Source organism: Maylandia zebra, linkage group LG13 (genome assembly GCF_041146795.1).
Source record: "Maylandia zebra isolate NMK-2024a linkage group LG13, Mzebra_GT3a, whole genome shotgun sequence".
Classification (NCBI taxonomy): domain Eukaryota; kingdom Metazoa; phylum Chordata; class Actinopteri; order Cichliformes; family Cichlidae; genus Maylandia; species Maylandia zebra.
In genome coordinates, this window is record NC_135179.1 from 20,460,304 (window position 1) to 20,485,660 (window position 25,357).

Consider the following 25,357-nt stretch of genomic DNA (forward strand, 5'->3'; position numbering starts at 1 on the left):
AGCTGGACATGCTTAAATTATTTTAAGCATCAGTCTGTGTGTATGTAGATGCAAGTATATGATCTAAAGGCTGCGTAATACACGTATTCATAACCTTAATCAGAACAGTTATTAAATGGACTGTATATAATTTACACAGATGAACATTAGAACAGATTTGTTTGAGGGGTTTAAGTCTCTCTGGTCCTGCGATTACGTTATTGATGATAACATAATTACATAATCATATGTAATTAATTAAACATAATTACATTTACTGTTCCAGTGGCATTTATTGGAAGTTCATGTTTTTATCTTTCTGTTAAATATCAACAGAATCCAAATCACTTTTATTGTGTACACACAAAAGAAATTGATCTCCCGTTTCTTTGCTGCACTCAATGGACTTAACACAATAGACAAACAGACAATAACAATACGTGTTCTTCTTTGAGGACTTGACAGTATGTATGTAGTATATAGAATATACAACATACAGTATATACAGCGTGCTTTTGTAGCAGGTATGGTGGCTGTTTAGTACAGACACCATGTGAGCGATTTAAGTGTTGATCAGAGTGACAGCCTGTGGAAAGAAACTGTACAGACGTCTGGTTGTTTTGGTGCTCAGTGCTCTGCAGCACCAATCAGAGGGGAAGAGTTGGAGGTGGCCGTGTTCAGGGTGTGCTCATTTCCTGATTCTGGATTTTTTTTTATAAGCCCTGAATGGAGGGCAAGGTGACACTGGTGATTTTTTTCTGCAGTCCTGACTGTCCGTTGTAGTGTGTTCTTGTCCTGCTTTGTGGGTGATCCAAACTAAACAGTGATGTATGTGCTGAAAACCCCTGCTGCTAAGTGCTCCTCCATGTTCACAGGTTGTTCTCTAACTATGCCTGTCTGCTATATGTTCCTGAGGAAGTGCTCTCCAAAGACACTTAAGAACTTGTTTTTGCACATAACTGCGAGCTGCAAACAAAGCTATGGGAATGCTGACAGTGAAAGGAAACAGCAGTGTTGGACAGCCAAACTTTATGCAGCATGCTATAAGCTACACGAGTTCAATAAACCTGAAGAAAGCTGTAAATTCGAATAACAAATGTCTTGTAAAAAAAGAGGGAAAAAAGTGTAAAAAATGAAATCAGTTAAAGCCTCTGTAAAGTTGCTCCAACAGCCTTTGCACTGTTTTGCCCTCAATATGTACTCGATGTATTGAAATGCAGCTCTAGTTTCACCAAAGAGGCGATAAGGCTGAAAGTCTTTTGTCATGTCTGAATGTCTGAATCAGAGGCTACAGTAATAATAGCAATGTAACTCTAGAGCAGCACAGTGCGACCTGTTATGAGCGTGAATACCAGATCCAGCAGGCTGTCTGTGTACACGCTCGGATAAGTTTGGCTCCAGGGGACCACATGTCAGCAGAATAAATGACTTTGGCAAAGAGATTCATTACTTTGCCTTCATAATTGACGATTACAGAATATGCTATTAAACAACACAGAAAAACATTCCCATTTTTCGCCTACATATGTTTGTCAAGTGAAAGCTATTAATTTTATTCTGGGTGTTATTCATCTCAGTTACTGCTCAGATGGTGTTGGTTAAAATATTCCACTGTGCTTTTGGTAGGATTTCAAGAGCTTTGTCTTTGTAAATATTTATCTTTGATCAGCCAAACAGCTATATCTCAGCACCAATCGATAGACGCCTTACCTTGTCTTTATCTCTCATGGACCCTTTGCCAAGGATGGACATCTTCACTCCTGTCTCCTCTTGTAATCGTTTCATAGAATTTCCCCGTGGTCCCAGCAGCTTCCCTACAAAATTAAACTATGCAAGAGGAGAATAATGGCAATGAGAGACCTTATCAGAGTGTCCTGCATACCTAAGAAGAGAATTAATAGTTAAAAAGCTGATTTATATTTCCATATAACTGTTTTCTAAGCATCCTCTCTTTTTACGTGCTGCATGTAAAAGGGATTTGATCTTTTCAGAGAAAAGGTTAACCATGAAAGATCACCGCTGGCCATTAGTTATCTATTATCGATATAACCTCACATTCCACTGATCATTTATCATGTGAGAAAAAGCTGAAATGTAGCCTGTAATAAATCAATATAATGGTGCTCTGTGTGTAGCACATTAAAGGTAAATGCAACTCTCATCTTCATTCCAGCATATGTGTCTGTCCTGTGCTTGCTCCATGCCCTCGATAGTCATGCGTCTTAGTGGCATTTAGGGTCATCGAAGTCATGCTAAGAGAAAGGAAACGAATGGGAACATGGACTCAAACCAATAATATTCCTGAGACTGTTCCAGAGGTCAGTGCTGAGATAGTCAGAAATAATGACTTTCTTCCCAGTGGGAAATTAAGTAATACTATCCTGATGACAAACTATTAGATTAAAGCCTTGGGGCTATCATTTCCCTCTTACTGTGCACCAGCTAGTGTTCATACTGAGAAAAGTAACTCTGGGTAGCCACAACACTGCTGAGATTACCAGTTATTAAAAGGTAAAACTCATAACGCGACTGCAGTGAGTCTGGCAGTTTTTGAAAACATGGGTGGGGATGACTATTAACACTACTTAACACACAATTTTTAATTGTTAAAAAACCCAGCTTCGACTTTCAAATGTTTCCTGTTAGGTGAGATTAAAAGTAGACCACCTCCGGAGTTGAACAGGTGGTCAGCCGCCTACTGCAACACACTCTGTCCAGCCCTAAAATGACATTAACCTTTTCACAAAGCAGGTTCTCCTACCGTGAGAAGAGCTCATAACCTTACTGCCAGCTGTGTGCGGCTGCTGCAACGCAACTCCAATAACTGCTCGCTCAGCTTATTCAACCTAAAGTGTCCCGTCAATTTATGAAACAGACACTAATTTTCCATCTATCTTGTGCCGGGCTGACTTGTTTTAATGAACATCATTAACACCACAAGTGAATGCCACAACCAGGATTTTGAGGCGCCAGGGGATGTGTATATGAAGAAAAAAAAATCTGCTGTCCTTGCCTGTCCTCTGATCTGAATGATTAAGGCGCCTTTGTGGATGCCTTTCTTCAGCTGCTTTGACAGGACTATCCTATAGCTGGCAGGGAGCTGGAGAGCAGATGGTCGTTGTGGCTACATCGGGAAGCCGCTCGCTGGGTGGTAGGAGAAGAGTGGCCTGTTTTCATTAAGCTAATGAATGTCTGGAGCCATTCTGCTGCTCCATGGTGAGCAATTTGAGCTTCGGAAAGGGGTATGGTTCAGTGTTAAATGAGGTTTGAAATGATTCTATATACCCCCTATAGTCTTAACACTGATAAGTGTGCAGATATTAGAAGGAAGGGTGTTGTGCATGCAACAATTAAGCGCAAAGACATTTCAAACATTGAACAAATACTCGATGATAAAATGGCTGGAATGAAACCCTTGTTTGTACTGTATGCTGTATTGCACACTCTGGGTCTTCTTTTTCTTTTCTTCTGAAAACCAAATTTTAATGTTTTGGTCTCCATACTGATTCTAAAATACGAAGCTCTGCGCTGTGTAACCTTACAAGTTCACAGGGTATAACGAAAAAGGTGAAGATTGAGTTGGACACAGCTTACAAATGTAGCTGAATAAAGCACTTTTCAAAAGCACCTCAGTGTGTCTGTTTCGTGGTTGTGCTTCCTTCAGTGGCCTGCATCTGCAAACAAACAGTCTGAAGACACGTGTGTAGCATTGTTTTTTAACTGGTTTGCCTTTTGTAATGGCATCTCAGTATTTGCAGCATGTTTCATTGTGTTGCAAATGCGCTGTCAAACTGATGAATGTACGTCTCAGCCGTCTTGTGTTTTGCCTATTTGCATACATTTTTCTAAAGGAGAACTCCATCAAGAATTAATCCAACAGAGGTGTGTGAGCAAACAACAAAGTTCTGTGTGGCTCCACAAGGTGCTACAGTTAATAAGGCACCTCACTAGAGGTCCCCGTGGTTTTTTAGGCTGTCCATCAATGCTACACGGGTGCGATGCTACATTGGTGGGTAAGTCTTAAGCTGCGCTCTCAAAGCTAGGACACCCTGCAGGCACAGGTAATCTCCACAGTAATATATGTAATACACATCAGTTCTTCCTTTCCCAGTTTTACAAACAAGATCATCCCAGCTTCAGCTTCTGTACCGTATGTTCCTAAACTCCAACTTTTATTTTAAAGATGTCAGTAAACACAGATGTTTCTGTGTTAAATGATTTAAAAAATGTTGACACAACAAGAAATGCCTGTGAGTTTTCATTTAAAAAAAGGGGTTATTTTCTGTTCACACTTTTTGGTTTTTGTGTTTGCATTCACACCAAATGTGAAAGCTGCCTTCATCAGTGACTGAGACCTGACATTGGATTCTTCGTCACCTTTGCAGACTTGTAAATCAAAGGATGAAAATGTGTGAACCAAGAGTGATCCCAAACATGGAAAACTTGGAAGCAACGGGGAATTATATGCACTGTATTAGTTTAATCCTGGTGAGCTGCACAACTTAATGTCTCCAGCTTGACAACTACCAAATCCTGTAGAAAAGGTTTTGTAATTTTAAAGCATCACATTTAAATGAATGAATGAGTGAATGAATGAATTAGAAGGTCTGATTATATGGGGAATACCACATATGTACATTATTCATAACAATACTGCCACTGTTGTCTATAAGGGGCTGGACTGATTTGGTGAAATCACTCCTGCTGGCTTTTGCCTTTTATGTTTTTTTTATGACGTCCTATGTTTCCTACAATGCTGAGATCTTTGTACACTTAAAACAGACCCATTTGTGAGTGCAGACCAAAGGTCTTTTTTCCATACATTCAAAAAATAATGACACTTTGAAAATACATTACAAGTTCATTTTTATGCTCCTAAATTTAAAGTAATAAATGTGATTATATGAGAAAAGCTAAATAAAAGGCAAACATCAAAGGAGGCACTCAGCGCCCTCCTGATGTTTCCCCTCATATTTATTTATTAATTTTATATATTTTTAAGTGCTAAAGCAGCTTGTTTCCATTCTTCAGTATAAGGTCAGTTCCAAGGGAAGAATACTGACATTTTGCACCTTGTCGAACCACTGTGGCATTGCATATCTAATAACAAAACAACTTTTTAGCTTTCAGGTTGGAAAATTTGTTGCCCTTTTATGCAGTGCACTGGGGCCAGTCAAGATCAGCAGATGTCCTGAGGGCACTCACTGCCAGGTTAGTGAGCTGTGGTACTGGGGAAGTCCAGGTCCTCTCTGATAGGAGGATTAAAGCTTTAGGTAGAGGTTTATGCTTTAATGACAGCTTGGGATGACTGGGCTGCGAGCGTGTCAGATGAGTGTGTCCTATCAGCCCCACGGACATTAAAGGAAGCAGATGAGTGGTTGTTTGGGGAGCAGTGTGGCAAGGGGAGGACACCTGGTGAGCTTTTCAGAAGGGCAACACAGTCAAAAGCCAGACGTGTTGAACAGAGGTTGTCTGTAAATGTTAATGCTAATCAGTCATTTCTGTCGTGTATCTACAACTTTTGTCTAAAAAATGAATAAAAAAAGAAAAAACATAGATACAGACCATCTTTAGGTGACATGAGACATGTGATACAAGTCATACTTCAAGCTGGATTTTCTAAATATTTACAGTGAAATACTTGGAATAGTTCATCACAATAGAAATGCAATATTTTCCATTCATATATATAAATTCTGGAATGTGAAATAAACAACATGCTGCGATCTAAAAGACAGCTGAGAAACAAAGTCATTGACATCTAACTGTGTGGAAAGGGTTACAAGGTCATTTCTAAAGCTTTGAGGACTCCAGAGAACCACAGTGAGAGCCATTATCCACAAATGGAAAACAACTGGAACAGTGGTAAAGCTTCCCAGGAGTTGCCGGCCTACCAAAATTAATCCAAGAGTGCACTGACGACAGTCAAACATGGTGGTGGTAGCATGATGGTGTGGGGCTGGACGACTTGCTGTTATTGATGGAACCATGAATTCTGCTCTCTACCTCAAAATCCTGAAGGACAACTTCCAGCTATCAGTTTGTGCCCTGCACAATGATACAAAACATACCAGCAAGTCTATTCTGAATGGCTAAAAATTGAATTATGACTGAATTATGACAATACTCCAAAGAAAAGTGGTCCAAAACGCCTCCACGGCAATATGAGACTTAAGTCACTGTAAAAGCTTGGTTACCGTTCTTGTTGGTAAAATGAGTTATTATTTTAATGAGGGAAATTACTTATTCACATAGGGTCACAAAGATTTGGATAGGTTTTTCCCTTAGTAAAAGATAAGCTAATTTAAAGGCTTTATTTTAAATTTACTCGGGTTAATTTTGTTTAATAATAACATATCTGTGATGAACTGAAACATTTAAGTGTGACAAATATGCAAAAAACCTAAGGAAGAGGGAAAGAACAAAGACTAACAAGTTCACACAAACCCAGCTCCCTTCTCGCAAGTCTATAACAGCTCCATGGCTTTTAAATAAGAAATACAAGTTGTTCTCTGAAGCTTAGTTTAGAATAAAGTGTGGAGGTTTCTTAAAATGAGAATAACATCCAGTTCATTTAAAATTCACAGTGTATTGAAGTGAAAACAAGAGAAAGACAAGTTTTTACTACTAATTAAATGTTAACTATTTAACATTACAAAGCTTTTCTGGTCTTTTGCAGCTGAAATAAAAATTACCTTATAAATGATCTGTTACTAAAACTGTAGTTTTGTAGTATCATCAGTTAAACTGAAATAATTTGCAAACCACTGCATTCTGTTTTTATTCATATTTTACACAGTGTCACAACTTATTTGGAAATAAATGGGGTTGCATTTCCCTCTTCTTTAGTTTTGTTTGCATATTTGTCACACTTGAATGTTTCAGTTCATCACAGACATTTTACTTATTCAGCGTACTGAGAGCTTTACAAACCACACTCAAGATGAAACAAAACGAGAGCGCATGGTGAACACTTTCACTGTGTTTCACTGCACATTAACACAAATCTTCATACAAGGTTTGTGTTAATGACATTAATGCAACGTATTATGGCAGTTAGTGAATCCAGGCCAACAACTAACTAATGGGATAATTAATCAGTAATAGCTTCTTGGACTAAACACACTATTTGGTTGCATCCAGCAGACTTTAATTAGCATTAGCGACAACTTGCAGCCATGCTTGTGTCTATCAAATGAAACCAAAAGCAGTATTCACTGTCAGTTTTGCTTTAGTTTGGTATCGAATAACTTAGGCTCTTTAGCTGCTAATTGCCTGGCTGTGCTCACCAGCTGCATTCTAACTTTATCTGATGAGTGCTAACAGGCATCTAGCAAAGAATGGGTTTATCTGTGTTTTGTCACTAAAATATCCGCCTGGTGAAATAAACAGGAAAGATGAGAGCGTGAATCAGCAAAGTAAAACTGGGCTTTGAAAGCAAAAATGAGCTGACAGATACTAAAATGCTCTGTAGTGATGAAGGGGGGAAACAGTGTGAAGTTCTCTGTGAGCTCATTGATATGATTTGTTCTATTCTATTGATTAGACCATTGATTGAAAAGGCAACAGAGTTGTTTTCCAAACATTTATTAATTTTTATTGTTCGATTTGGAGCCAGAAGTGATATTGCAAGGGATGGATCTGAGGAATGGCACACACAGCCCAAAGCACACCTATTTTTAATACCTACTTTACTTTAAATGTGGCTATACTTTACAAATTAATGTCATCCTAAATAATTTCAAGCGACTGGTGACTGAGTATTATTAGAAAATTGTTTACCGAGGTCTCAAGTCAAGCGAGGATGAGGGCCATTTTTTCACAGACATCGATAGAAACTGGCTTCTTTTTGAAGCCCCCTGAATTTCCCCTGCTGGCTTTAAAGCTAATATTGAAGGCTGCATCTATCTTTTATACAGGCTGTGCCTTCTTGCAGATATCTATCCATTACAATTTGCATGAGATTCCTATAGTGCATTTCATTTTGAGATAATAGTGTCAATCAACAGCATACTGTGGATTTTTTTTTGTTGCCATATCCAGATATTTCACTTGATTCTGTCACATTTCTAAAAACGAAGGCATTATGTACTACCAGAAATGGACTGTTGTTAATATAGGAAGGCACAATCTTACAATTTTTTAAGTCTCACGAGCAGACATCACATCACACAGTCATCACATAAACACTAACTCGGTAGGATCCCGAGTTGGAATTGTGATTGTATCATATAAGTGCTTAATTTTAATTCACACCCTGTACTCCCTTGACTGTATTCAGTACTTATCTAAGGAAAACACCTTTCCCCGTGATAGGCCTTTCTTTAGGACATTGACATCTCTGGGCAGACAAAAATGGGATTTCTGTATGGGCAGCACTGCAGCCACAGCACTATTTAAAGGTCACAATAACAGACAGATAAGCTCAAAATTGTGGCATCCACAAGGACAAAATACAGTTTAATGTGTTTTGGGCTCTCCATTTACCTGCAGAGGAGATAGTTAACCTGCTGAGATAATAGTTTGAAAATACCGGGTTGAAATGTGTCCATTTTATTTAAGAAAAATCATTATTCTAATAAAAAGGGAACAACTATTTTTTAGATAATATTCTCGTATATTCAGTTTTGCAGAAATCCCTAGCTCTACACTCAAGGTAGCTGACAAGGTCAGCCAATTAAAAACCACTTCATACCCCAAGGTTAAGAGATGCTAATCAAACTGTCTCATTAAACAGCAGAGGATAAATTCTAGATGAATCTAAATGATAATGTCTTTGCTGATTATCTTAATCATATTCTTTTGCTGAGTAAATAGTAACCTTAGAGCAAAACTTCAAGACTTTGACGAGAACCCTGTGTAAGGTTCATTTGTTTACATACCAAAGAAAGGACAGATACAGATGAACTTCTTTCACCTGCTAACTGAACTCAACGCTGTTTCAAGGTCTCATGGTGTTTTTAGAGAAGATTAAAAATAGAAATGTTGGTAAGGTCACTGAAGCAATGTCTCAAGGCCAAATTTCTTTTTTTTCACAGGCTGTATAACAAAACAAACAAACAAACAAAAAAATTGCTGTAGATTTTGCAGAAAACGTTGCAAAAAAACCCCACACGGGTAATTCATTATCTGATGGGTCAGTCTGCAACAGTACATAAGATAAAAGTAGAAAGGTGGTGTAGAAGCTGCAGTTTTACCAAGCTGAATTCATGTATTCCACACATGCTGCTGCACAATTTTATCAAGATTAAGACACTTTTACAAACACACTGTTTGCTGTAGCTGAAGTATTTGATCTCAATTATGAGGTTGGCTTACTATATTATATTATTTGAGCATTTCCATTGTAATTCCACAAATGTTGAACTTTATACACAGTAAAAATAATCTGCAAAGATACAGTAAAATGTGCTGTTTTAAAATGAAGGAATTTTCCATATTATTTTTTTTACTTATGTTTTTAAACCACACGTTGTTTTTTTTGCCATTTACAGAAATTTGCTGTTAAAAAACGGGTAATGTGCTGGAAGAAAATTACCAAAACATTTTCTGTTTTCTGTTTTTTCTTCTTTTTTTCCCCACAGTGTACTGATGAGCCAAAACATTATGAACAATCACAAGTGAAATTATCTCAGAAAAACAGTGCATTTCAAGATCTGAGATTCAAATGAACAGGCTTTGAGTCACTGTGTTTGATGCTGGTGAAATGCTTATGGTAATGGTTATTGTCAGACAAATGGGGCAGAGAATATTCAAAATGGCAAGGTTTGAGAGCAACACCTAGTCACAGCGGTGGGTACCTGGATAAAATAGTTTGGGGGCGTGGGGGGCAAACTATAGACAAGCACCCCAGTGTTGGCGGAGACGTGCAAGTGAAACAGTGATCTGCTCCAGTGCACAACTTTAATGATGTTGTGCTATCGCAGGTTAAGTATGCAGGATATTCGTCATGTTTTAGCTCATGAGTGTGGTTTAAGTGTGTGATAGTGAAACACAGATTAAAGTATGTTCTCAAGTGATCATTTTGTGCGGAGAAAGAAAGAGAACAGTGAAAAAATGATCTGCTTGTGTCAGAGGAAGATCTGTCCAGAGGTTCCTTTTTTTTTTGCTAATTTTAATGATGAAAAACAGTAAAAAACTGTACATTACCTCATTTTTTTTTATTAAAATGCCAAATTACAGTTATTTACTTACATTTCTGATCAGAAAAATTTGTTTTGTTGGTTCACTGTTATGATTTATTAATTTTTGACTTCTCGGAGAAGGCCAATGTGTCACGGTCCCCGTGCCTGCTCGGCTGGCCCTGTGTGGCTACATGTTATGTTTTGTCTTTTCTCTCTCTCCTCTCTCTCTGCTCGCTGCCTGGGCGGAGCTCATTGTGAGCTCCCGGCCTCCACCACCTGTAGGCAATCACCTGTGGCTCCTCACCCTGTTTGCTCCCGCTACTTAAGGCAGTGACTGAGAGCACCTCGCCGCTGGACTATTGAATAACGCTCGTCAGTGCTACTTTAGCCTCAGCCAGTTTTGAGCTCTGTCCGTGAAAGTTCCGTGCTAACCCTTGTTCTCTGTATGCAGATTTCTCGTGTTTTGGTTTGGAGACTCTGGACGCTTTTCCCGACCCCGCTCTGCACCCCTGGGAACCCTGGCCCCCTTCTCCCTCACCTGTATATAGTGCACCTGGAGTGTGTAAATAAACCTGTTTTTCTGAGACTTCAGTCTGCGCCGAGTCCTCCCTGCTCCTCCGTGACACAATGTTTGGGCATAAATATGTGATTCAGTCCAGTGAATTCAGCTGAAATAGTTTCTTTTTCCTTGTTTTTTTATGAAAGGTGGTCTAATAAATTTGTGCAGCACTGATGTGCAAATTGCAAACCATCTCTTATAAATGAAAACCATATCCCCGTACTATGCTGTGTCTGTATTGATTTGGCAGCATTCTTTGTATCTGCATACATTTGAAATGCAGTCAAGTGATACTGTATTAACAAGCAAGTATACTGTGTGGTCTATACTTGAGTCAATGACGTTATCTAGCATTATTATACACTTGTGTGACCCTGGATTGTCTTAACGTGACTTTAACACGACCATTATCACATCTATAGCACAGAAACATTAAACTAGACTACACTGCATACATGAATTAGACTAAACAGGACTTTTCATAGGCAGTATAGACAGTTAACAAGAGGAACAAATGATAAACTAAGAATATTTGAATCCTCACATTTTTATTAACAATACCGTGCATTTCCTGCTGTGACATGTTAAAAGTGAAAACCTGCAGCGTGTCTGTCAATGTGCCATTAGGAGTGATTTCATTAGCGCTGGTAGTTTTACTCACAATTACACGTGATCTTGTCAAATCTAAAACTACTCAGAAGGATTCTCTCATGCAATAATTTAATTACTTTGCATTTAATTAGTCTTCAGTAAGATGGAAGCTGTAACCAAGAATGAGCCCTGCCAGACTACTGAAATGAGAGAGAACAGTGTTTTGCACGGCCACCGGTGACAGAAAATCTGACTGGACGTTATTGAAGAGTTGATGTCACAAACACAGAAAATTCCAGTGTAATTAAACCAATTAGTTTGTGCATCTTGGCAGGGCCAGATGTTGTGAAAGTACAAAATCAAATATCGATCAGTGAACTGAGGACCAACATTCAGATCTGTGTGACACTGATGCAAAAACATTCATTTAACTAGGTTCCCCCCCCCCCTAAAAGTTCTGGATATTGTGCCCAATTTACCTCATGGCTCCAAGTTTTGCTCTGCTTTCTTTTTAGTTTGGCTCATTCACTTTGCAGGCCATGCACTTGATCAGAGAGTTGCTTAATATGCCAAATTATCATTAAATGAAAGTGCAGTGTTACCAAGATGTTTAAGATAGTGAGACTGCAGTCTTGCGGGGTGCTGACTGTGCAATCAGGTCACAGAAGCTGTTGTTGGACAACTGTTTTGTCCCTCTGGACTGCAGCTTTGCTTACTGTGCAGCATTGGCAAACTTGAGCTTCTCTATTGCACCTGTGAATTTCATGTTTAAAATGATGAAAACACTTTAAATGTATTTGTTATGTACCTCCGTGCTTCTCGGGTTTTCTTAACTGCAAGCTCCACTGATTTTCATTAACCATCTAATCAGGAGCAGACTCACACATGGGACTAAAAGTGAATGCAATTAATCAGCAGGTAGGATATAAAGCAGAACATGCGCTATCTACAGAAATTTAATTTTACCTCCAATTTTTACGTTTTCAAGAAGAAAATCGATGCTTCCGCAGAATCCATATGTCTGGCGTTATAAGAAAACCCACCAGCTGAACTGATGGATGCCTGTAGTGTGTGTCAGTGCTCTTCATACCCACCCAAAAGCTTAATATACACTAAATATAAATATAATATATTAAAAGCAGTTTGTGTGCTCTAAGTGAAACGATATTTTAACATTTACAGTGAGGATGCAATTTTGACCAATAAGACATCTTATATTTGGATAACAGATGTGGGGGAAAAAGAAGCACAAAAACACATTTCTTTGTCTTTTTTCCCCCCCAAGAAGCCAATTCAGTCACTATTTTTCATAGTGTTTAAATCAATTTAAGTGAAGAGGTCCTGAACAAAGCTTAATTAGTTGCTTAATGCTGACCTGAGGAGGAAACAGCAAATTGATTTGTATGTAGAGTCCTGTGGGGCTCCTTGGACTAAAGCATTGCCTGTGCTCAGGACAGTTTTCAGATTTCCCTCTCCTCCCAGCACCATCTATTTTCTAGTCGTGTAACACTGTACGATGAAGTCTTGAATGTACAAAAACTGAAATATATCAAAGTAGAAGCAATAACTATATGATTTTGTCTCTGGGATAATGAAAAAATACGTCAAAGAAAGTATCTGAATTTTTTACAGAAAGACTTCTTAACAATTTGTCTCATTGGCTAAGTTAAAATGCACTAATCTTCCACTATTTTTGGCAAGATACTGAACGTGGTGAAAACCATTTGGGTATTCAGAAGGAGGTGGTTTTCAATGTAGGACTAGTATTTTTCAGGTACTGGGAGTAGGATGTGTTCCAATATGTGTCTCAGTTAAGTAGTGACACGCAGTCTTTTCCCTTCTGTGCACAAACTAGACCAAAAGAAAGGCACACATTTCCTGTCAGGAGAAACAAACTTACTTTTAAACATTATGGAAGATGTGAGCAGGTATGTTGATATGTAAAAATATGGTAGTGCTGACCTTTTCAAGAGGGTGGTTAGAGGAATGAAAGAGGAAGACTGTGTTCTAAAATCTCATTTTGATGAGGTAAACTAGGCTATAAATTGTACATCCATTTTTCTTTATCAATGTAGCTTAGTGGTAAAAGTGGAAGGAACCATCAGAGGATAGGTACACTGTGGCTAAAAAGGGATACACAGGTAGGCTGTGGTAATTTAAATGATGTTCAGTTGGTACTGAGGGGAACGAAGTGTGCCAAGAAAATATTCCCTACACAATTACACTGCCACCACCAGCCTGATCTATTGATGCAAGGCAGGATGGAGCCATGCTTTCATCTTGCTTATGCCAAATTCTGACCCTACTGTCCAAATGCTGTAGCAGAAATCAAGACTCATCAGACCAGGCAACATTTTTCCAATCTTCTGTTGTCAATTTTGGTCAGTCTGTGAGAACAGTAGCCTTGGTTTCATGTTTTTAGCTGAAAAGAGTGTCACCCAGTGTGGTCTTCTGCTGCTGTAGCCCATCTGATTCAAGGTTACACGTGATACTGTTACTGCTTTCCTATCTCAAAGCAGTCTGGCCATTCTCCTCTGACTTCAACATTATATTTTCACACAGAAAACTTCCTCTGACTTTTCTGATCATTCTCCGTAAACCCTAGAGACGGTTGTGTGGTGAAAATCCCAGCAGATCAGCAGTTTATGAAATACTGGCCCCAGCCGTCTAGCACAAACAGCCATGCCACCTCCAAAATCACTTAAATCACCTTTCTTCTACATTCTGGTGCTGAGAATGAACTTGAGCAGGTCGTCTTGACCGTGTCTACAAATCTAAATGCACTGAACAGCTGCTATCCGATTGGCTAGTTAGATATGTGTTACAGAAAAGTTAAACAAGTGTGCTTAACAAAAATCACGTTTCTCTAAATTAAATAAAACATATAATAATACATATTATTATACACATAATACAACATCTTAATGTCAGCTAGACACAGAGATGTTATGACAAGGGAAAAAAAGACAGGAAAGTACAGCGTGAGTATGAAGTGTATTAAAGGCTTTTTCATGAATGTCTGAACTCAAGGGCAGTGGAGCTTTCCATGACTGCAGTGGCAGTACAGCCTTTTGCTGCTCCTCAAGCAGCTGTGTGTTGCTTAGCTGCCTGACGGAGCAGCCTCATTAGACCACGTTTCAGACTTTGTCAGTACTGACGTTGCATAACTCAGACACAGAGCAGTGTCATGGAGTGATTTATGGTTACTGTTCCTCACTGTACCCTTGGGTGCTTTAGTCTGCTGAAAACTTTGGTTTTTGGTGACTACATCAAAATAAACAGACAGCATCCGGTGACTTTCTAATAGCCAGTTTGAGGCTCATGGGGATTTTAGTGTAGAAGTAGGAGTTGTGAACAGGTGAAGCCGACCTGGAGGGGAGACTAAAATGCTGCTAAAATGACTGAAAAAATATAACACATACTCTGTTCTTCTTGCACTTCCATCACAGTTTAATTGTTCGGATCACTTGCACATTTCCGAAAAAAATAAAAAATAAAATGTAGGACCCTGTAGAGCTGTTATGTCTCTTACCTTTGGATACTGTTGGACAGGAATGAGAACTCTTTCGGAGAGCTTGATGTTTTTATTGCTGATAATGTCTAGGTATTTCTTGGTGTCACCATCTTTTCTTAATTCATCACCTTCGTACTTTTCAATCTCTGCGGAGAAACAAAATAAGTAAAAAACAACAACAGATGAGATAATAATGAGTTTGTTATGTAACTGAAAAAGCATCAGCCAATAAGCAACTGCAGAATCACAACAAAACAGCGTCATTTTAGACCAGGAACCATTAGCAGAAATTTAACTCACACACTGAATATTTTGCTGACTATTTCTTATGTCAGCTGTAAATATGCTCACGTTGCAAATTTAATAACAAAAGATAATCCCGCTGACTCCTGATATGTCCTTTCACATCAGGCCCTGCAATCTCATGATCCAGTAATTCCAATCAAAATAACAACAGAGCCAGTCACACTCAGCTCGCACTACCTCACTTCATTACGAACTGAGCTCTTGCGGGCTGTCAGGAGTCTCTCCAACGCAGCACAGCACTTATGCAGATGTTGGCTTAAACATATAAAACGTTAGATATTAGCGGGTAAAAGCCATTTGGGGCGGTTAAGATTAGATCTGTAAAGTAAGATATTAGGATCCTATTTGCAGATCATTGGTTTCAATCAAACTGCACTGTTTCTCCTTATAAATTTGCAAGGTAGGCAAATCTTGTGCAAATTGACCCAAAAGTCATTTTGTGCATCCCCAGCCTTATTGCAATAAGATGAAAGATGAAAGGTGGATATTAGGTGCCCAGTTCAGCATACTATATCAGCTTGACAGGAGTGGAAAGACTCCCTGAACAATGATATCTTTGGACAATTTTTTACAACACCTGAGCTGCAAGGCTAAAAAGGCATTTAGAAATGAAGCTGTTTGTTGTGCCTACACCCTGCTTTGTCACTAATTATCAATCATTGTAAGTTGTTGCATCACAGAAACTCATAGATGTGACTACTCCTGAGTTTATATATAGAAATTCAGGAGTTTGTTTAGAAGGGAGTATTGAACCGTTCAAAACAAATATGTACGATTTTAAATTTAAATTGATCGACTAAATTGACTTAAAAAAAAAAAAATGTCTCAATTCGACCATGTGAACATTCAAAGCTTTAGCTCAATGTTCCGGGTCTTTTAGAGAGTTAGCTTTTGCAGTTTTATGAAGTGAAGTTGATTTTCTTCACTACTGTCTGTGAAATCACATAGACGAAAATTCAACAGCCTGAAATGAACCAATTTCTTCCCACTCTACACAATCTCTGATTGTGCCTGATTGTCCGAGGAAGATCGTTTAAATTGGATCATGTTGTCTCTTTTTTGCAGTTTCTCTGAGATGACTCTCACCAGAGCTGCAGAACCGTCTGGGAAAAAAATGGAGTTCATGAAAAGCGCAAGCAAACGAGAGGGTGCCTTTTTAGCTTTTTAGATGATTAAATATGCTTAATTACAAAAAAGTAAAAAAATAAGGTTTTGTTCATCGCTTCTAAAAGACTTTCTTATATTACACAAAACCTTATATTTTTATCAGATCACTTCCACTTGTATCAAAAATATGCAAAACCATATTTTTCAATGTAGCCCAGAGCGGCAGTGACAGAAAGGACAGCTTTATGTAAACCAAGCAAACACTGAGCAACACTCACCCAGACCTTCATTACCTGCCACTGAAAGCAGACTGCACCTAATGCTGCTTGTGGAGAGCACAGGTAAACAAGACCCCTCCAACCTTTTATTTCCCTCAACATAGCTGATTCACCCCTCCTTATGTGACACTTGACACCAGACAAGTGTCCCCAGATAAGAGGAGCTAACATAATACGCCTTTGTAAAAATAACATTTTGCCAAAGGAGATAAACCAAATGCAGCTCAACACACTTTTATATTTTGAATTACTTTGGCTTTTCATACAGTGGAAAAACAAATAGTAAAGCGCTAAAAATGAAAATGAAGCATGCTATCTGAGGAAGCTAGTCTGTTTTTAATTACGCTAGCCATGGGGATGTCACAGTCAATCAGTTGATTGTAAAATGTACAAACTTGTGATCCTTTAACTTTTTCTCTATTGGCATTATCAAAAAACAAACAAAAAAACCCCCCAAACCCATATCTACTGACGTTCATTGTTTATTCATGGCTTTCTAGCAATTGTTAGCATGCTGGTGGTTAAAATTAAAATATAACTGTCACGGTTCTGGGTCATGTTGACCCAGCTTTCTGTTTTCCATGATTTGGTGTTTTTCTAGATTATGATTTATGATTTGATTAATCAGTGATACTGTTTTGATTATGATTATTATTTAGTAGGCTTTGGTCAGTGTCAAGTCTGTCTCTCTCTGTCTAGTCCGTGTCTTAGTAAAGTGTGTTTTGTTTCCTGTTTTACTTTGAAGGTTCTTGTTCCTGTCTGATGTCAGTGTTCCGGCTTTGCTCTCCCTGTCTCGTTAGGTCTTATTTCTCCCAGCTGTGTTCCCCTTCTGTCTCTAATTCCTTGGTGACTCCCTCAGTGTATTTAAGCCCAGTGTGTCTTTGTGTCAGTGTTGTGTCGTTAACGTCTGTTCACCCTCGCTTCCTCTGTGTGTTCCGTTTGCCAGCCTGCCAACCTGTCTAGTTATTCTGTTCACCCAGTTTAGTTAGTGTTTTTCCTGTTCAGTTTCATACCTGCAATAAAGCTGTGTGCTTTGAGTTACTTCCGCCTCCGTGAGTCCTGCGTTTTGGGTCCTCTCTTCCTGCCTGCCTACACACAGACATGACAATAACCTGCTGTTTTAGCCAGTCAGACATTTAGTTTAAATACCTCTGTGCCTAATAGATTTTAAACAATGTTTTGTTTCCTTCGATTAACAAAGCCTTTTAGTGGAGCAACCTCAGAGATGAGGTTCGGGTCAGTGGATGGGTCAACAAAACATTTTTTTGATAACAGATGGAAGTTGACTTTGTGTTTTACCTTAGGGACTTTTTTAAAAGTATCATTTACTTTCTGCTGGGTAGGCAAGCATTATTTGCCACTCTGTTAGTCATTTTAAAGGAGGCAGATGTAGAACATCATAAATTTCCTCTTGTACTCTGTGCCGAGTTGTGCCCTGTAACTGCCTGAAACACGATCTGTTCATAGTTCACCTGCAAAATATCCATTTGAGAGCTATTTGTTGTTACGGTCAAATCGACTCATTTTATTTTGAGAGATAAACAAAAATATTGGGATCAAAATGACCCCAGTTGGTGTCACCATACAAACATAACAAAAATACTGTTTTCTGGAAATTATATAAAATGACATTTATTGAATCAGAGAATAATTAAAAAAATCATTTAAAGACTAATGTGGATTGCACTAAAATGATAACAATCAGGCTATTTTTCAGATGCTTTAAGAAGAAATCTGTTAACATTTTATTGTGATGGTTGTTTCTTACAGTAGTTTGGTAGCACTTGTGTTTTGCTGCTGGGATGAGGATTGATGGGATAGACACTTATTCTGGTCTGCAAACTGCAGGTGAACCAAAGAGGCAATTGCATATAAAGGAAAAGGAAAGAGAATAAACAGGCTTGCAATCTATAAATCCCGAGACACACTCGCACTGATATCATCTTTGTCAAAATAGCAGGAAGCAAAAGGAGACTAAAGATCAGAGAAGTAAGAATGTGCTTTGAAGGTCACTGGTTACAGTCTGCACACTGGACAGAAAAAAAATCTCATTTGGGGAGCTAAATGAGTAAAAGCCTCTCAGTGACTATTGTGGTGCTCTTGATCTTCTTTGTTGCACTGCCCAAACTGCTTCAGCAGAGCTTCTCAGCAGCCACGGCTGAAAAAAATGTTGGTTTTACTGGGCAGCTAGCACATATATGTGTGCAACTGTACAAGTTGAGAGACAGAGTTTTGCTGAGAAAAAAGAAAATATGCCCAGTCAGCCTGCCGTAGCTTAAAGTTAAATACATCTGCTGTATGTGACAACAGAGAGCATCAACAGAGACTGAGAAACAGCTTGAAGTTTATTTATCTTGGACACTATAAAGATGTCATGCAAACCTGTCTTCACAAATAAATCACCTAGTTTGTATTTGAAATTCGGATGTCAGGTTTAGCTGTATGTTTTTTTTCTCCCAGCAACTTGTTGCTCTAAGTAAACCATCTGCACCACAAGAAAACTTGATAGACAATCCTAACTTAATCTTGTTTCCAAGCAAAGTAAAAATATCCCGTTTCCCATTAGCAGTTCAGTGACAGCAGAAGAAGGAGAATTGAAGGCATCATTTGATGCCCGACTATTTTTCCTCACATTGTAGCTTTACTGCACTAATTCTCAACCTGGGGAAAGCGTAACCCAGAGGGCACATTAAAAAGATTAGCTCAACTAATTTAAAAAAAGGGAAATTACAAATTAATTTAAGAATTTAATGGGCCTGAACAGGTTTAAGCAGAAAACAGCTAATTACAAGTGATGTGTAAGCAGTTCTCATAGACTGCAGACTTGACATAAATAGCAAACATTAAAAAAATATCTGTAAAATAGATTATTAGAGTTTTAAAAGTAATGGAAAAATTATTTTTTTAAAGTAACCAAGATACCAAGTCTCTGGACTGTTTCACTGGTTTCCAGTTATTGTTGTTGCCATACAGGCTATTTTTTGATTATGCAGTTTGTTCTACTGCTGACTAGCAGCCATTGTTTTTTTTTTAAAAAAAAAGGTGTGTCTAAGATATAATTATATCCAGGTCTAAGATGATTTTGGTGAGATTACACTGTGCTTATTTCTCTGATTTTCTGTTGATGTTGTGTGAATCTGATGTGAATAAAGAAAAACGTAAATCCAGAGAAAGCAGATGTATGGTGGTAAAATGAGTCACCATAATGAATCCATCCATCTTCTTCGGTTTATCCGGGGCCGGGTTGCGGGGGCAGCAGCATAAGAAGAGAAGCCCAGACCTCTCTCTCCCCACCCACCTCCTCCAGCTTGTCTGGGGGAACACCAAGGCATTCTCAGGCCAGCCTCCCCCGTGTCCTGCCTCAGGACCCAGAACCTGCTACCTTATTGTAGTGGAGGGTTTGTGTGTCCCAGGAATCCAGGGGGCTATGTTATCCAGGGGCTTTTGCCCTCTGGTAGGGTCTTCCATGGCAAATTGGTCCTGGGTGAGGGACCGGACAAAGAGCGATTCAGAAGACCCCTATGAGTAGAACATCAAGGGAACAGTTCACCCTGCCCAGGTTACCAGGGCTCCACCCTGGGTGCCTGGGTGAAAGCGTCTAGAGGCCAGGCCTTAGTCCATGGGGCCGGCCAGGCACAGCGCAAAAAAGGGACATGGGGCCATCCTCCTGCAGGCCCACCACCTGCAGGAGACGCAGTAGAGGTCAGGTGCACTGCATGCTGGGCGGCGGCCAGGAACAGAGGCCCTGGTGGACTGATCCCCAGCTACCAAGACAAAATGAATCCAATCAAAATTATATCCGTCCACTTCTGCAGGTCTGATCAACTTCAATTCAGCACAGATTAAATACATGATGTATATCAAGACATCCAACGCAGAGCAAGCTCAGGATGTCCTGGAATCTGACATGTGCTTTGTATAGACAAACAATACACTCAGTAAGCATCCTCCTCTTTTCACTCTGCTCTTTTTTTATTTTGCAAAGCTGGTTGAAAGACTTCAGACCTTGAATAATCTGCAGACTGATTGATGAGTATTAAAAAAAAACTGCAGACAAAAAATTGCTAGACGACATATTCAGACTCCCTCAGTTGTACAAGGTTTGTATGTTTGCGGTTGTATTTTCACTTTGCAAGGATTCAAGGTCTTTCTGTACTTTACAGATGTGCAGAATTCATCTGCTGATTTGTTTTAAGCTTCCCTTAATCCCTAAAATCTGTTGGAAAAGTCAATTAAGGTAAGATTAGAGACTCGCTGACTGATATTAAAATTCTCAAAAATCTTTGATTTACACAGTGGTGAACCAGTCAGTGCTGAACTGAGTGATTATTACTTTATGTGCTTTAGTGCATTGTGGGCATTGTTGAGCGCTCCCATTAGTTAGACAGCTAAATTATTCACTGATTTCTTTTAGCCACTGAATAGTATATCTAGAATAATGACTTCACAATGGAAAAAATAAATCAGTGCAATTACTCTCCAATAAGTGATTGCTTGTTCACATCAAATACAGAAAGACGAAGCAGTAGTGCTTCGCCTGGCCAGAGTGGACCTAGTAGGGGGAATGAACAGCAAGACATGCAATTAGCTTTGGCTCTTTTTCACAGTTTTGACCGATGAATATTAAAATGTTGGAAATGTGCTCCTCTGTTTGGCCACATGCTGTTTATGTGTTTTCAGCCGAGCTGCACTTAGGCAAATGTAGCACTTGGCAGACTGTTTAAGTTGTAAATTTTTAGTGGGGGCATTATATTTTCAGAATGTGTGATGAAAGTGGAACGAGCAATTACTAATCATACCATTTACATATGAAAAGCAAGGAAATGTGCATTTTAAACTCATCTCATGACATGATTACAATGACAAGATAGAAACAATCGTTTTGATGGAAGATTTTTCTGGTACTGTTGCACATTTGCAGGGGTGGGCACTCTGACTTTTTTTGGGGTTACATTTTTCTCTGTCTCCTACCGCCTTATTTGTAAGTTCCCTGTGATATGTGAACATTCAAGACACACAGTAATATAATCTGTTATCTAATATCTATTGTCTGAGTGCTGCGGCTTTGGCTCATTTCTGTTGCTCAAGATGCTAGTGACCTTGGAATTTAATCTTATTCGACCCATGCACTCATTGTAAGTCACTCTTGATAAGGGTGTCGGCTAAATACTGAAAAATGTAATTTCAATGTCTCACCCGCCCCTGAAATGTAATTTTTGTGTCCTTTTGATAGGTCATAACACATGGGGTGCTGCTTATGTGTCACAGCGAGGTGGGTCACTGCTGGATACTGAGCACGCTGTAATGGATGTGCTGAAAATGTAAGCAACCATTTATAAACGAGAGAGAAAGATAAGTGAAAATCAATTCTTAGTGTTCACAGATATAATGGCTCTCTGTGGCAAACATCAGAATGTGAGGTATACAGTGAAAAGTTTAAGGCACCTCGGATGTTTATCAGAATCAGAATCAGAATCAGAATACTTTATTGATCCCTGGGGGAAATTATTTTTTGTTACAGTGCTCCATTTTAAACCAACATTAAGACAAGACAGACAATACGCTAACTAAGAATAGTACAATATATACATATATATACATACATACATACATAAGTCACTTATAAATAAATATTTGGAAAAGAAACATGTGTAGTTGTAGCAGCAAACAGTGTGTTTAAACAGGATGTTTAGCTTCTTCTCATCCATTCTCTGTAAGGAGGAACTCCGACTGGTCCCAAATTCTGCAGCATGACAATGAGCTCAAACATCCCGCCTGAATCATAAAAACACTATCTTCAGCAACAAGAGGAACAGGAAGAACAGCATGATGTGGTATTCCCCAAGGAGATGCTGAGATTGACTAAATGTGCAGAAAAACTGTGGTAAGTTTTCAAAAGTGTCTTGAACATTCTAAAAGCCATCTGTGTACCAAACAGAACTGATGCCTTACAAATCGGTGTGTAAGGTACAAAGCAAATAAAGGATATACAGGCACAGGTGTAATTTTTAAAGAGTGGGTTTTATTCTAATCCAAAGAAAAAGTAATCACAGAAATAAATAAAAACTGAAATAGACCCATAATAGAGGTAAACTAAGCAGAACTTTACTCCATAACACTGCTTAACTTAACAAAACCTTATCTTAACAAACAACTCAAGATATACATTAGTGGACTAAACCATTAAAATGCAAAGGGAGAAAGCAACGAGACAATAACTAAATTGGTTGGTTGGTTCAGTCCATTTGGTTGGCCAGCAACACCCTCAACCTCTTCCTTAGCTCAAACCAGGAAGGACTGCGGAAGCAGGCAGGTAAATCACAAAGGCAATAGTAATTAATAAGTAATTAATGCAGCTTCTATAAATCAGTGACAAAACAATGCAAACCCAAAGTATGCACCATCATTTAGAATAGTGTAGTGCCATAAAGTGCATCGGAACAAATTAATCTCCTTCCTCTTTCGGCTATTCCCTTTGCTGCCACAGCAGATCACACTATCCCCTGCATCCTCTTCTGTCACACCAACCTTCTGCATTCATTAGATCCATGAACCTCCTCTATGGTCTTCCTCTTCTTCTGCCTGGCAGTTCCATATTCAACATCAACGGTCCAGTAACCTCCTGAGACACAGTCCACTCATTTATGTCTTCTGTAATGTACATTGGTCTATATCTTTTGACATATTTGAGCTACCCTACTAAGTTCTGATGTCCCCAATCGAGGACATCCTGGCCTTTGCAATGATATCCCATGTTTTTGAGTGGTCCTTTTAGCTCCAAAGAGGCAGGAAACACAAAAAAAGTTAAACTGAAGGATAATTTTTTCCCTCGTTTCTCATATGTCCTCTATCCCTCCTCCGCACATGTCCAAACCATCTCACTGTTGCTTCTCATGCTTTTTTTCCCCAAACGCTCAACCTGAGCTGTCCCTCTGATGTACTCATTTCTAATCCTGCCCGTCCTGGACTCTCGCAGTCAAAATCTCAGCATGTACCATCTCCAGCTCCACCTCCCGTCTTTCTCTTAGTCCCACCGTCTATGAACCATAAATCACAGCATAGGTCTCACTACCACCTTGTAAACAAATTCAGCAACTTAATTAAACCAAAGAAACTAAGTGGTTGTCATGTAGCTCTAGAGACTGCAAATTTACTTAAATGTGGGAATGTTGTGGGAGACTGAAACCATAACTCTGTTTGATTTATGCGTGTGTGGAGAGTGGAAGAATATTACCACATTATTAATTTAACTGTGTGTTTGTGGTTGTGTACAATCACCACAGGTTGTTTTTTCCACCAAAAGAATTAATAAAGTTTTGTATTTCCTGCTGATTTTTTTTTTATTGCTTAATACTATTTAATCACAGTTTTATAAAAAGCATACTCATTGAAACGAGAAATTTATAAGCGTCTGTGTGCGTTCTGAAGAGTGCTTATACCACTGCAATATGTACTCTAAGTGTATTCTTAACTATGCAAAAAGAAAGCTCATGTATTGAAGAAGATTTTTGAAGCATTATCTTGATAATCAAACTTAAACACAAGTCCAGAAAGTGCAGGAGAGGAATCAGTGGAAACCTTGAGTGCTCATATACTAATAGCAGTAACTAAATGTAAGGAGAAAATGAACAGACTGAGAAGAAAAGTTCTTCAAGATGCAGATTAAAGTGTATTTTGAGCCCAAACTATGCTAATGTCTAAAATTGCACTTGGCATGGTGTTGGGCCTCCTCCATATCTATATTCCGATTTGATTCAGAGAAGTCTACATCCTTCAAATTTCATGCAGATTTTATTTGCATTGTCACTCTCGCTAGCAGCACTTGTATTTGAGATAATATATACCCTTTTACAATGCTTAGTGAAAATGTAAACTATCTTGACATGGAGAAATGCCTCTTTCAGAAATGGAATGACAGAGTAGTGCACACATTTAGTTTTTTTTCTTAACAGACAGTTTTCTTGTCTGTCTCCCTGTCTGCTTTGCTTGCTGCCTTATTAGAAATCCCACCGGTTTTCATGGCAAGACGAGGCTGCATGGCATGTAGGCAAGCCTTACAAAGAAAACCACTGGGATCTATTAAAGGCTTGCCTTTCTTTACACTGACATGAGCCCACGTTCAGACTAACTACACAGTTCTTTAGGCTGAGGAAACTTAAAGTGCAAAACTTGAAAGAAGTGACTCTTATCTGTCAGTCTGAGGAATCATTAGCCTCATGCAGCAATGTCCAAGAAAAAAAATCTTCATTTGAGATTGTGGAGCAAAGTTGTAGCAGTTTCAAAATACTCTACATACAGTTTTGATTGTATAATATACCAATATATTCATACATTCTGTCTAACAACCCTTGCTGCTTCATAAGAGGAAGCTTAGTTTCAGCTCGACAAGAGAATTATCCCCACCCACCCGTAGTTTACAGCCGCGGACTGGAGCTTTGTTCCAAAGAGTTTTAAATCAGCTCAAAGAGAGACAAACGGTTTTAGAAGCAACATAACATAAACACAAACAGTAAATAATTCGTTTCATAAATATGGAGATGCTAACTGTGACCATGGTTAATCCATGTTATGCTGTCGATTGTGCATGATGTTAATAACACAGGATTACATGCTTTGATATTCAGTGATAAATAGCTGCAAATCTGTAAATCTGTAAACGCAGTTTATCTTGCTGTCCACTGATACCCATAGACTGACAACACAAGATAACAAGTCTGTGCTGAACATTTTTTCACATGCTGCCCACGGCTGATTGTTTTGGACATTGCAAGACTGACTGAACTGACAGTTTATTATACTGATTGGCCACTTTTGTGTTTGATGAATACAGAGAGGTTTCTGTTTACTGACTTTGCCAACAGCATTCTTCTCAGACAAATGCATTGCAATGTATTATATA

General features: G+C 38.8%; 1 protein-coding gene across 1 annotated transcript in view; it reads right to left on the reverse strand.

The window, feature by feature from the left end:
• The window catches only part of khdrbs2 (KH domain containing, RNA binding, signal transduction associated 2), a 78,681-nt gene that overhangs the window by 51,138 nt on the left and 2,186 nt on the right, over window positions 1–25,357 (reverse strand). The window contains exons 2-3 of the mRNA XM_012920390.2: window positions 14,786–14,913; window positions 1,690–1,806 (exon numbers count right to left, since the gene is read on the reverse strand). Coding sequence (XP_012775844.2) covers window positions 1,690–1,806; window positions 14,786–14,913 — 245 coding nt within the window. The remainder of the gene's footprint in view (window positions 1–1,689; window positions 1,807–14,785; window positions 14,914–25,357) is intronic.